This window comes from Equus quagga, unplaced genomic scaffold, assembly GCF_021613505.1.
Source record: "Equus quagga isolate Etosha38 unplaced genomic scaffold, UCLA_HA_Equagga_1.0 204879_RagTag, whole genome shotgun sequence".
Classification (NCBI taxonomy): Eukaryota; Metazoa; Chordata; class Mammalia; order Perissodactyla; family Equidae; genus Equus; species Equus quagga.
The window spans coordinates 1-13546 of NW_025798755.1; the positions used below are offsets into that span (position 1 = coordinate 1).

General features: G+C 59.5%; 1 protein-coding gene across 1 annotated transcript; it reads right to left on the minus strand.

Annotated features, from left to right (window-relative positions):
- Window positions 1–6: 6 nt before the first annotated feature.
- On the minus strand, window positions 7–13142 carry LOC124233552 (cystathionine beta-synthase-like protein). Its single transcript, XM_046650695.1, has 10 exons — window positions 12934–13142; window positions 9568–9674; window positions 7393–7527; window positions 5918–5997; window positions 5693–5827; window positions 5077–5146; window positions 3773–3864; window positions 2827–2952; window positions 2091–2175; window positions 7–432 (listed from the first exon to the last, which is right to left on the minus strand). The coding sequence occupies exons 1-10, from the start codon at window positions 13125–13127 to the stop codon at window positions 323–325; spliced, it is 1134 nt and encodes a 377-aa protein (XP_046506651.1). The 5' UTR covers window positions 13128–13142; the 3' UTR covers window positions 7–322.
- Window positions 13143–13546: the final 404 nt, after the last annotated feature.

Here is a 13546-nt window from a genome sequence, read left to right on the forward strand (position 1 = left end):
GGCGCCCCCTCCCCCTCCCTCGGCTGCGGCTCTCAGAGCAGGGGGGCTCGGGGCTGCGATGGAAGCAGAGCCGCCTGCACATGGGGCTCCGCCAGGCACGTGCCCGCTGCCACCGCGAACGTGAGCTGCCTTTGAAACGCGGCTCTTAGACCCAAGGGGACAAGGTTGGATGAAGAAATGAGCCCCACAGCCTGGAGGGGCCCGGAGGGAAAAGCAGAGCTCCCAGACCCGCGGACCCCCACCCCGCCCTCCTTCTTGCTGTCGGATCTCAGGGAGCACAGAGGGAGCGGAGACAGCTCCAAGGACGGCGCAGGAGGGAGGCTCACATGTAGTTGCGAACCGAGTCGGGCAGGATCACCACGCAGCGCTGGCCCTCCTGCAGCTCCTGGGCGGCCTTCACGGCCCCGGCCATGGCACTGCCCGAACTGCCACCTGCCGAGGGGGTTGTGAGTCAGACTGCAGTGTGCATGTGTGCACACGCATCTGCACGCACGCCTGCACACCCGGACACGTGCTGGAGGGATCCGCGGGGAACCTGCTGCCGTGGCTGCCTCTGGAGGAGGCGCTGGGCTCCGTGCTGGGAGGACCCAGCTCCTCCCCATCCATCTATGGGCCTCTCGTCCCCCTGAGTTTCATGTCTGCTCAGGATTTCATGACTAAACCCTCCCCAAGGAAACAGAGCCCCTGGAGCCAACGGGACTCCGCTCAGTAGGGCGGGGCTGGTGCCCCCAGGAAAACGCCACGAGACCCACCCGAGCACCAGAGAGGGCCACGCTGAGGAGCCCAGCACGGCCTCATGTCACTGACCGCCCACAGCCGCCCGCTAGGCAGACGACGCACTTCCCCACTTTGCAGACCAGCCGTCCCCGGCCCAGGAGCCCGGGTCAGAGGCAGAGGGACGGATACCGAGAGGTGACTGTGCTCTGCCACGCGCCTGCAGCCCCTCTGGGCCGCGCTAAGGAGGCGCGATGGAGCCGCCAAGAGTGCACCCCGCAGGAAAAGGGGCCCTTCCTCCTAAATGGTGGAGGCGGGCCTGCTGCCAGCATCCACGCTCAGGCTCCATGTGCACTGACGACGGGAAGCGGGGACACACCAGGAGCACCACACGGGCAACGACTACGAAGAACAAAGTTGCCTTTTCACAACAACATCCTTTTGGAAAGGTTTTTCCAATCACAGGGGCTGGTTTCCGATCTCTAAACTGGGGCTCGGCTGTCCAGGGACCCGGCCACACTGAGGGCCGATTTCCTTCCATCTCCTCTGTCCCCACCCCCGAGGTGACACGACACGGAGCGAAGGCACATCTCAAATGACCTCCTGCTATATTCCCCGCGGAGATTTAAAGCGGATTCGCTGTGCATCCTCTCGCACGCAAGTCCCCTGGATAGAGGTCGAGCCTCTTCCCTGTGGGGCCCAGACGGGCCTCGGGGCTCCCAGAGGAGGGAGAGTGCATGGGCACATTGCCCGTCTCCTTCCGGCTCAGACGCCCGAGTGACCACACCCTCCAGCCTCTCCCACCCCAGTCCAGCCCCGGACCCCCGTGGATGGGGAGACCCCACCCCAAGGTCAGTGCTGGTCTTGACTGAAAACAACGTGTCCCGAGAGCATTGGCCTCACCCCAAAACCCACCGCACAGAGGCCCATGTTGCCAGGACAGTCCTGGGGGGGGGGGGCGGGGCCAATGCCACTCACCCCCAGCTCCAGGGCCCGGTCTGCAGGGGAGCCAAGGCCCCAGCAGCTGACTTCCTCTGTCAGGCTAGCATGTCACAGACCCCAGCCCCCTCACATCTCCTGCTCCTACCCTCTCAGGTCTGGGTGCCATGCCCCCCTCCCCAGAAAAGGTGTTACACATCAAAAACAGAGCATGTGCACCCCAGGGACCCCAGGAATATGGACCCTTCTCCTCCACACACTGGAGGGGCAATCGATGCCCCTGCCCCATGGCCTCCTGCCCACGCCAGTGCAGGTGACCCAGCCTCGAGCTAGAGGAAAGGCAGGCCAACCTTATGAAGGGCCAGGGCAGATGGACAGCACCCTGTCTGTTCTCTGCACCCTGTTGCCACCCCACAGCGGGCCCGCCTGCCACTCACCACACAGCAGTCCCTCCTGCGAGATCAGCATTCGGGCGAAGGTGAAGGACTCCTCATCATTGCTCTTGAACCATTTGTCCACCACCTGCAGGCAGGACCCAGGGGACGGGCTCAGGAGTGGCTCGGGCAGCTGTGCGGTTGGGGTGGGGGCCCCACAGCCCACGTTTGCAACCTCACAGACGACCTTGGTCCAGGCGGCTGCGACCTTCAGTGGACGCAGCCCCTCTTCTGGAATCCGGGACTCATGTACACAAACCCAGAACTCTACCTCTCTCTGTTGCAACACAGCAACTAAAACCACCGCGCCCGCCCCTCTGCACTGCACGGCCTGGTGTCCCTGCAGGGTCCACTGTAGGTCCCTCAGACCGAAGCACCATTTAGGGTCCTTAAAAAGAGCCTGTCCTGGGTCGTTACTTCCCCCACCCTCCTGCTCACCTGCCCCACTGCCCGGCGCTCCCTCCCTCTGCAAGCGCCTGCCTTGTGTACAGGGCTGCACACTGGTCGCCAGCTGTCTTGGCATCTTTGCTGAGCGGCGTCATGGCACCTACTCAGTACAGCACTGCCTGCTGCCTAGTCTGGACCTTGCAGACTACGCTTCCTCTCCCTGCTGCCACAGCGCTCACTTCTCTGTTCCCACTTGGGAGGAAAGCTGGGCCGGCTGCCTGTGGTCAGGCGTGCCCTGAGGGCCGGCTGGTCACCTCACCCGCCCTGCAGAGGGAGCGCTCTGGCCACCCACCTTCCGGTCCAGCACCGTGGGGACGAAGTCATAGCCGATGCCCTCCACCTCGTAGGCCGTCTGCTCCGTCTGGTTCAGCTCCTCAGGCTCTGCCAGGATGGAGCCTACAGGATCCACCCCGATGATCTGCAGGGTGGGTGGTAGGAGGGATCAAGTCTGGCAAAAGTCGCACCTGGATGCGCCTGGTGACCATCAGGGCGGCCAAGCCCGCCGCTAACAGGTGCCAGTTAATGATCTGCCCGAGGGATGCGGGCTTCATTCCCGGGCTTCGGGGGCAAGACTTGAAACCCAGAAACCCAGGCCCAGGCCCTGGGAGATCACAAGGTAAATGTCCAGCTCGGGGCACTCAGGGGACGCCGGGGGGGAAGCGGCTCCCCAGGGGAGCTCCTCCTGTGCAGGGCACCCCAGGACAGCCCCGAGAGACCACCCTGGGGGACAGCTGGAGTCGTGGGGACGAGAGGCGGTGCTGGCACTGAGCTCTTCCTGGATGGCACAGGAACCGTCAGAGGGAGAAGATGGGCCCAGCACATGAGCTGGGTATGACACAAGCCCTCCCAGGTCCACACTCAGCCTCAAATCCAGGCCCTTCCCCGACTCTCAAAGCCCCAGGTGGGCAGCCGCAGGACCTGAGCCTAAGAGCTTAGAGCTTCTGGAATGATCCTTGGAGGCCACTCAAATCCACTCTCCCAATCAGGGTCGGGGGTTCACTGGGCCCTTTATCTCCCAGGCAGGTGCAGATACACACCCCGTACAGGACTCGAGGCTGCCTAGGCAGAAACGTCAGGAACGAGCACTTTCAGCTCTAACGCAGAGGCCTCTTGCGGGGGCCAATGCCAAGGACTCGATGACTGAGCCCCAGCCACAGTTCAAGCCTCAAGCCGTCCAGCCTGCCTCTCCTGGGCAGGGCTGCGTGCCTCCCCCAGGCCCCACCACCCCGCTCACTCACTCTGCATCCAGGGCACTTCTCCTTTAGCTTCCTGCCAATGCCCGTAATGGTGCCGCCCGTGCCCGCTGAGGCCACCAGCATGTCCACCTTCCCTGTTGGGAGGAGAGCCCATCAGGGAGAACATTCTCGGGCTGGTCCACCGCTCTTAATAATAACTGAAAACATACTTGATCAAAGTGAAGGCAGTTACCAAAAAGTTCAAAATAAAAACTATTCTCAGAGGTCAACAGCCTCTCATCACAGTCCTTTATCTTTAAAAAGCGTTCACAGTAACAGGGACCCAGTGACTTGCACTGAGTCTGCTCAACGACACGCAGCTGCTGAAATCGCGGTTTGCTGTGGATCCACAAAGCCTGTCCAGAGGCGTGGTGGCACCGGGGACAGGGCACAGGCGGCTGAGGGACGAGCCAGGCTCTTCCCTGTGCACCGTCTTAGGCTGTTCGGTTTTGGATGATGGGATTAAGTGCACTGAATTATCAAGGTAAACAGACTCAGGCACTCAGGCTCGGCTCGGAAACCATCCTGCTCTCCGATTGCAGGGCGCCGGCTTGGCCTCCTGCAGACAAGTCGGCCCGGCGCCTGTGCCGGGCAGAGGTTGTTCGTGCCAAAGGGAGGAATTCTCACACATGAAGACTGGGGCAGCGGATGCCTCGACTTTGCTGCCTGGCTCCTGGGCGAGGAACGAGCCTGCACTTCAGGGCCAACGCCAGCACCAGGCTCCAAACAGTTGCCAACCCCGGCAACTTCTGCCTAAAATCTCCCAGGGAAACAGCCTGTCCAAGAACATCACAACCCCGAGGGCCGGGGCACCGGAGGTGAGGAAAGGCTCCCAAGAGACGCATGTCCACACAGAGAGTCAGCCAGTCGCTGACGTCACCACCCCGGTTCCAGAGACCAGTAAACCCGAAGGCTGAATTCAGCGCCCAGGTTGGGGCTTGACGCCGAGGGCCATTCAGTAACTGAAGCCCTGGCTGCGAGCCCAGCACCAGCCTGGACCACCTCCCACCCTGCACTCGGAGGTCCCACGGGTCTGCAGGACAGTCTGCTGGGTAAATCAATACGACCGAATGGTATGTTTGGTGTTACAGGAGAGGCCAGGCAAAGTCCAAGAGAGCACAACAGAGGGAGGAAACTGCTCTAGGGAAACATTCTACAGAGCATTTCCCAGAGAGCGGACATCGGAGCTGGGTTTGGAAGGATGAATAGGAGTTTACCAAGGAGAGGGTAAGTGACTTGTGCTCTCGCAGGCAATCAGGGATTGATGCAGTCAAGATGGACAGAGGGGTTAAGACAGAAATACACACCGTCACACTGCTGCAGGATCTCCTCAGCAGTGGTGTCGTAGTGAGCAAGGGGGTTGTTGGCGTTGCGGTACTGTGCAGAAAGAGAGCAAAGAGGGCATGAGGGAGGTGAAATACACTGACCCGGCAGCAGCCCCAGGACAGCAGGCAAACAGCTCAGTGCAGGCCACAGGGGGCCCAGCAGCTCAGGGAGAGGGGCCAACAGCACAGGCAGTTTCAGGACCCTCAGCAGGTGCAGAGCATTAAACCCAGCTCTCCAGAAGATGCGATTCCAGAATTAGCCCAGAAGTGAAATGGGTGAGACAGAAGAGCTTCCGGCAGAAAGGTTTCTATGCATCTTATGCCTGTAGAGAGCTTCAGGGCCTCTGCAAAGGGCAGGCCCAGCCAGCGCACTGAACTGAGCCCGCAGAGGCTGGCACGGACAGAGAGAGCCACGGGCTCGGCCCATCCCGCCAGCTGCATGCCAGAGGACCTGACCCGGACAGGAGAAGCCAGCGCCCATGTGCCTGAGCAGCAGTCAGCTCTGCAGCCAGCCTCCTGCAGAGGCGGCACCACCCCCAAACGCCGACAGAGATCCCGCCGGGAACGCCCACAATGTCCCGCAGGCCCCAAGCCTCACCTGGTCCAGGATGTGAGAATTGGGGATCTCATTCTTCAGCCTCCATGCCACCCCAAAGTGTGACTCAGGGGAGTCGAATCTGGCATTGGTGGGTGTCCGCACAATCTCGGCCCCCAGGGCCCGCAGGACGTCCACCTGCAGAGGAAGCCGCTGCCTTTACCCACCCGCCAGGCTGCTGCTCAGGGGCAGGGGTCCCTGGGAGACGGCCCTGCCCAGCCCGCCTACCTTCTCCATGCTCATCTTCTCCGGCATCACGATGATGCAGCGATAGCCCTTCACGGCGGCAGCCAGGGCCAGCCCGATCCCTGGGGACAGCACACAGGGTAAGGGGGACCACGGTGCCCTGGACCCTGCCCCGTGCACCTGCAGCCCCACCCCCAGCCCCTAAGGCCTGGGAAACAGCCCTGCAGGATCCCAGAAATGCCCACGTCATCCACTTCTGCCCCCCAGTGAGGGGAGGAGAGAGAATGCTGGAGGTAGAAACAAAGAGGCGAGTGAGCTCAGAGAGGAGGAGCAGAGGGGAGAACGCAGGTGGACTCCAATTCCTCCAGCTGTGGCTGGGTCCAGGCCAGGTCCTGAGCACTGCAGGAGATGATGAAACCCACACAACGAGAGCAATAGGAGCCAACACGGTGGAGCTCACTGTGAAAACCCCGGATCCTTCGAGAAACTGAATGACCCTGAGGGGATTAAAGGTCAGCAAGCCTTCCACTCCCACCCTGGCCCAGAGGGCACAGGCCTGAGGTGCCTCCTCCCTGGTTCCAGACAGGTCACAGGGCCACCATCCAGAGACAGAGCGTCGGGCCCAAGAGCATGGCTGTCAAGCCTGGAGACCTAATGGAGTCCGCCCGCTGGGTTCCACACTCGCTTGGGACCTGTCGCTCCTTCACTTCTGAAATGGGAACGTCCATCATGCCGGCCCCCCACCGTATGTTGGAAGCACATAACTTGTCCTGTCTCCCGGGTTTCCAGCTGGAGGGGAATTCCGCCCAGGATGAATGGCGCCTCCAGTCTCAGCCCTCTGATGGAGATGAGATTTAGATGAGATTGTGGACTTAGAGTAGATGCCGGAATGGGTTAGGACCTTTCGGGGCTGTTGAGATGGGAGTGAGTGTATTTCGCATGAGAGAAGGACAGGAACTCAGGGGGCTAGACGGCAGAGTGTTATGGACAGAACTGTGTCCCCAAAATTCATACGCTGGAGTCCTAACCCCAGCACCCCAGTGTCACTGCATCTGGAGACAGTCTTTGAAGAGGCGATCAAGGTTACATGAGATCATACGGGGGGCCCTAATCTCATATGTCTGGTGTCCTCATAAGAGACCAGGAGACACACACACAGAGGGACGACCAGGTGAGGACGCAGGGAGAAGACGGCGTCTACAAGGAGAGGCCTCAGGAGACACCTGGATGGTGGACTCCAGGCCCCAGAACTGTGAGAGAACCAGTCTCTCTGGTTGGCTGAGCCCCCAGGCTGTGGCAGTTGCCACCTCCGCTCTGGGACATGAAGACACACTTTCAGTCCCAGCGTAGCTGCTCGTGAAGACCCCAACATCATCGACGCAGGCCTGGGTGGCAAGACGTCAGGGAGGCGGGCTCCTGCACACCAGGGGCTGAGGAAGCTGCCAGGAAGGAAGCCAGCGCACGTGGCAGCAGGTCACCCCAGGCCAGGGGACCCTCCTGGCTTGTTCAGCACCCACCTGTGTTCCCGGATGTCGGCTCGATGATCGTGTCCCCAGGCTTTAGAATCCCAGCCCGCTCGGCATCCTCAATCATCCTCACAGCGATGCGGTCCTTCACACTCCCGCTCGCATTGAAGAACTCACACTTGGCCACTGGGAGCCAGAGAGGAATCACGAGGAGGAAGAGGCCGTGAGCCCAGACTGGTCCTGCTCTCCCTCCCCAGGACCTGACGCCCCCCGGGAGGCAGAGACAGGCCGGGTCTTTCTGGTTCTGTAAATTGTCCCCTCTCCATTGCCACCTCCCACCTGCACCTGCATGAGGGTGCTGGCCCCTCGGAGCCTCTCCCACCCGCCCATCCCACCTGCCTTGGACCACGTGGCAACTCCGAGCGAATGAGACAGAAGCATCCCAAGCAGCCCCCGCTGGGTGGATGGATCAGAACCCCCCTCCCGAGGGGCAGCCCAGTCCCAACAGTGACTTGTTGGCGTGAAAGGGCCGCTGAGTTGAGCCCCTGAATGCGGGGCAGATGGCCCAGCCGTACCCAACGGCCCTGCCAAAGACTTGACATCCTGCAGCCACGGCCCCTGGATCACAGCTCCTGACCTGCACACCCTGCAGGCCTCCTCCCATCATCCTCCTCCCCTGGGACAAAGGCACAGTGACACAGGGCTCTCTGCTCTCCCCAACCTGGCCGACGAGACATCCTCTCCTGGGCCAAGGCCTTTGCTTCTGTCTTTCCTTGTGGGAGGACACCCTCCCATCCCTTAGAAAGATGCCGTGTTTGTAAAGGGGGAGACACTGCATCCCACGAGACTGGGAGGACCCAGGGCCGGCCAACAGCAACCACAAAACCACCCTCCTCCTGGTTCGTCCCGGTTTTGAAATCCCACCACTGGACAGACTTTCTCTCCCAGAAGCAGGAGAGGGCCCGGCGGGGACAGTGTGCATGTGTGCACATGTGTGTGGGCTCCCCAATGCCTGACCGCTCAGCAGGACCCACGCCCAGGACCTTTCCAGCTCCCACACTGGAAAGACTTAGTCAGACAATTCTGGCTCTCCCCTGGGAAGGCCAGCATGCAGCCAGGATCTGCGCTGACCTGTCTGAGCCTTGGTTTGTCCATCTGTAAAGTGGAAACACTGACACCTACTTCAGGGGCTACTGCCAAGCTGATGCAGCAGGCCGACTGCACTGGGCACTAGTTAATGGTCTCTACTATCTGATAAATAGCACAGAGCAGGCGCCCCTGGGCTGGGAGGTCTCCAGGGGCCGTTCACGCAGTCCGCATGTCCAGCCGTGCCGGGGGGTGTGGACTGCCCATTGCTTCTCAGAAGAGTCTCTCTCCAGAGGGTTGGGGGGATCATCTGAGGATGATGCCCCAGGGGAACCAGCCATCATGGCCGTAGCCCTCCCCCCCGGTGGTGCCACTCCCAACAAGCGGACCCTGAGGGCCTGCTCATGCCCACCCCACACTCTTCTGGTCTGTCCCCTCCAGCTCACTTTGCCCAGCCCACTACTCCTGCTCCTCCTCTGTGGCCTCTTCACCTGCCACTTCCTCTGTGACAAAGTTGAAGTCTACTGGGGCTCCGTGTCGGTGAAGAAACCCCCTACCCTCTGTGTTCCCGGAAACAGCTTCCTGCAAAGAAGCCCCTTCCCCATATGACTGAGGTAAGATTCCCAGGTGACCCCCTTGTTCACCTAGGACAAGGCCAGACACGCCCCCAAATTCCCATTCTTTGTCTCATAAGTGACAGATGACCTCTCTGTGCCCACAAAATGAGCGGAACAGAGATAACCACTTCTGCCCAGCGGATGCCTGAGACCATCCCGTGGTCCCAAAGCCCGGCAGGAGCTGGTCTATCCTCCCCAGAGAAGTCTAAGGTGGAACAGCCGCTCCTCGGGTCTGGGGTCCCCTTCCTGCCACAGCTGAGTAGGGCCAGTCTCCTCCACCTCCCGGGTCTGGAACGCTCTCTCCTTCATCCTGGGCACGGTTCACGGGAAACCTGGTGCCAGAGCGGCCAGCTCAGTCACCCTGTCGGATCATTTTCGGATCGTACCTGATGTGTCTCAGTCCTTCATTAACCAGCTTGTTTCCTGGCCTCTCTGCCCCCAGGAGGGTCTGAGGGGCCCCTGCCACCCAGGCCCATTGAGTCGCTGCTGGGCCAAGGGTAGGACAGAGGATCCCAGTACTCACGGAGCTCGCACTTCAGGCCAAACTTCTTCCCGATCTTATTGATTTTCACCATGGGGGTATCCCCAATGTTCTGCAGGATATCTGGCAAGATTTTAGGGGCTTTTGTCCTAAAACAGAGGAATCTATGATTATTCAGATAACAAATGAAAACAGGACCAGCCTTGGCTGTCCAGCGCATTGTTTCAAATGAATCAAGAAATAAATCAAAGAACTGGCTTTGATGTGGGAGCTGAGTGGTAAGGACACACACCTACACATGGATGGAAGGTCACAGTCACATTCGCACACACACGTGCGCATGAGCATGGGAGCTCGCCTGGAAACCTACGGAAACGAGCAGCGTCTGCAGCTCAGGTGACGCAGCCGCACCGACGCTGTTCCCCAGGTTTGAAAATGCATTGCGGTCACTTAGGATCGTATGGGGGGCAGCTGGGTGATCGGGGCACAGGACTTATTATTTCTGCAACTTCTGGTGAGTGTTAAATTATTTCCAAACAAAAAAAGGTAAACTAAATGAACACTGACTTCAGGACAACAGGCCCCGGTCCGTCCATCTGAGACCTCCAATTCCTCTCAGCTGTCGGCACCTAAGCCCTGGGATGTCCCACTTCTTTGATGGAAAAACTGGTGGCAACCCCAGCGCAGAGACCCTTCAGACTGTGTGGTCACCAGGCAGTGACGGGGGCTGCAGAGAGCCACCCAGATGCGTGGCCTCACTCGGAAAGGGTGGGACACGGATGGTGTGAACAAAGACCCTGCCCGGGGTCACTGTCGCCCTTGGGGTCAGGGTCAGGACAAAGCCGAGGGGGGGGGGCTCCAGGGTCACAGTGGGCTTCCTCCTCACGGGCCGTCTCCCTCACATTCCAGTGACCAGTCCCCTCCCCCCAGGTTCCTCCACCCGACAAGCTGGGGGCAGGTGACAGGTGAGGGTGGGACAGCTGCAGCTGGGCAGCATCTTATGTGTGTGCGACTGTGACACGGGCATTTCCTGAATGGCCCCCATGAAGTTTCCTCTGTCATCACCCTCAGGGACCGCTGTCAATTCCACACTCTCTCCCCGTCTGTGCCAAGGATGCGCTCACCAAACATTCATCTGGGAAGATGCACAACTGACCTGCATTTCAGGACAGGCCATAGCTTCTCAGCCCCCTGATTTCTCAGTTACCTTTCCGCGGTTCTCAAACTCGAGGGAACCCCAGTCTCCGGCACAGGAACCCATTAACCCCTTAACCCGGCAGCCTCCTTGCGCAACCCCTAAGGTGGTGATCCAGCTCCCCTGGGCCCTGCGGCAGCTAGGGAACACTGCATTCCACCCCTTGGCCCACATAGGTGGCTACACGCAGAGCTGGAATCCACTGCATCCTTCCAAGGTAGCGAGGAGCTGAACGGACACCCCAAGGCACGCTGGAGGCAGGCTTGGCAAAGAGAGCTGCAGGATGGGATGGTAGGGGGAACGGAGAGCCTGGGCCTGGGGCAAAGGGCTCCTGACCCCAGCCCTGGAGGGAGGCCAGGCCCTCGGCGTGACACCTGGGTTGATTCATCAACTAGATTCAGCCGCGGCAGGACACCTGTGGGGCAGTAACCCAGGGCTGGCAGGTGGCTGCAGAGCAGGGCATGGAGAAGTCTGGGGTCCTCACTGAGCACCGGGCCTTGGGGGGCGGCCACCTGAGAAGCTGGCCCGAGGTGCTCAGGGCAGCAGCCCCAGGAAGGAACTTACCAGGGAGGGGTCTGGAGTCAGCTTACCTCCATTGCGATTACTTTCACAGCCCAGGAGGCCTCGGGAGGCCGACCCCACAGCATCTTAGAACAAACCCAAACTCCTGACCAGGGACGGGGCCCTGCCTGGCCCTCCCCCTCCACAGCCCCTCCTCTCTGCTGCTTCCACTCTGGTCCTCTTTCTAAACCCACCCTCCCTCGGAACTCGCTGGAGTTCCCTCCCCCCAATATCCACACAGCTGCAGCCTTCCGCCTCTCCAGGTAGCAGTTCTGAGGCCGTCCCCAGGCTGCCAGGCCCATCACTGCTCCCACCATCAGGCTCCCTACGACCAGCTCCTGCAGGGGACCTTGCTCTAGTGTCCTCCTCACAGATGAGCCTGAGCCCAGCTCCCTGAGAACCGTCTGCCTGAACCGGGACACGCGCTTCCTAGATGGAACAGCAACCCCTGCAGAGCTTTCTAGAGGGCTAATTCCACCACTCTGTGAAGGGTAGATGCAACACGATTTATGACCTGGATAGGATAGTGTCTTTCCAGCCCAGGCCCGAGGGTTAGAAGCTCACAGGAGCCCTGGGGGATCTGGCTCTCTTCTCGACCTGCCCCGACTCCAGCAGCCACACCTCAGCCTCGCACAGGCTTTCTGCCCACTCCTCCCATTTCTTTCAGAGTGACGGCTCATCCCACCCATTGGCAGCCAACTCGGCCTCCTGAGCTGCCAGCACCCGGAGGCATTTAATGTTCGGAGCGTCTGGATTTGCAGATCTTCATTCCTATTACGGGCCCACTGAGGAGCGCATCTCCCTACCCACTCCCAGATTGGATGTTAAAATCAATGATCATAAACACGGGCAGAACAGTGTATACGGAGTAAGAGTCAGACATCCAAAAGGCATGTTCTTTGACTCCTTCGTCCTACTTCTGGGAGATTATTCTAAGGAAATCAAGATCATCCTAAGACTTGGCGAGCGTGGTTTGAGTTTCACGGTGATCAGGCATTTGTGTCTTTTTTGCCTCCCCGCGATCGATCTCCTGCACCTGGAACATGGCCCAACGATGGCAGGTGATCAATCAAGTCGTTGATGCACCGACAAAACGGACGTGGCGTTTCCTACTGCAGTTCACAAGGAGAGAACTGCAAACATCTAAACGCCCAACAGATGCCTTAAGAGTTAGTTTATTCACCCAACAGTCTCTGTGCAACCACGAAAAGAGCCCACCATAGAAAAGTATTTCCTGCCCAGGAGAATGGTTACGACCTGGAGTTACGTAGAGAAGTGCAGGCATGAGGCTAATTACTGAAAACACGAGCACACACCTCAAACGCGAGCGTGCAGCCAGACACTCTGGACTGGAAACCTCACTCCTATCCGTCACTCAAAGTGTGTGACCTGGGCACATCCGTCTACTGATTCAGCATCTGCTCTTTTTAGGCGCTGACCTAGGTGCTGGCCACAGGCACACAAGCCCTGGCCTCTCTGGGCCTTGGTCAACTCATCTGTAAAGATCCTCGCGCCAGGTCACCACCCATCCAGAGTGATTACAAGGAGTGGGGTCACACCCCAGGTCCACCCGGCCGTGTGGCCTCCATATAACAAACTCTTCCCCTCCAGGTTAGGGATGGACTGTGTCGGGATCATAAACAGGGACTTACGAGGGAGCATGGTGATGTGGAGAGTCGGCGCTCAGGCTGCCCAGCTGCCAGGAGCACTTGCTGGGGGTATTCGGGAGGATCCATGAGCACGCCTTGGCTTCCTTGTCCTCTGTGGGTTCCTCCTCCAGGCATGCCTTTGAGAGGTGGGGACACTCTGCACACCCTCCTTCGGCTTGGGTTGTCTCGGAAGGCATGCTGGGATCTGTCAAAGGGAGGGGAGTAGACGCTGGTTTAGCTCACCTCCAACAGTGCCGAGGAACCTGCTCTGATGTGGTTGCATCCAGGGAATTCTGCTCAGCCACCCCCTCTGAGTCGGGGGCTCCACTCATTCAAAGAGCTCAGCAAGAACAGGCGTAAAACGAAGGCACCAGCTGCGGTGGACAAGAGTTCAGGGGTTTCTCAAAAGGCTAAACACAGAACTACCACAAGACTCAACAGTTCCCCTCCCAGGCATATATCTAAACAAATGGAAACAGGTGTTTGCACACCATGTTCACAGCAGCATTATTCACAACAGCCAAAATGTGGAAGCAAGCCAAGTGTCCATCCGGGGATGAATGGATGAAGAAAATGTGGTATATCCACACACTGGAACATTATTCAGCCATAAAAC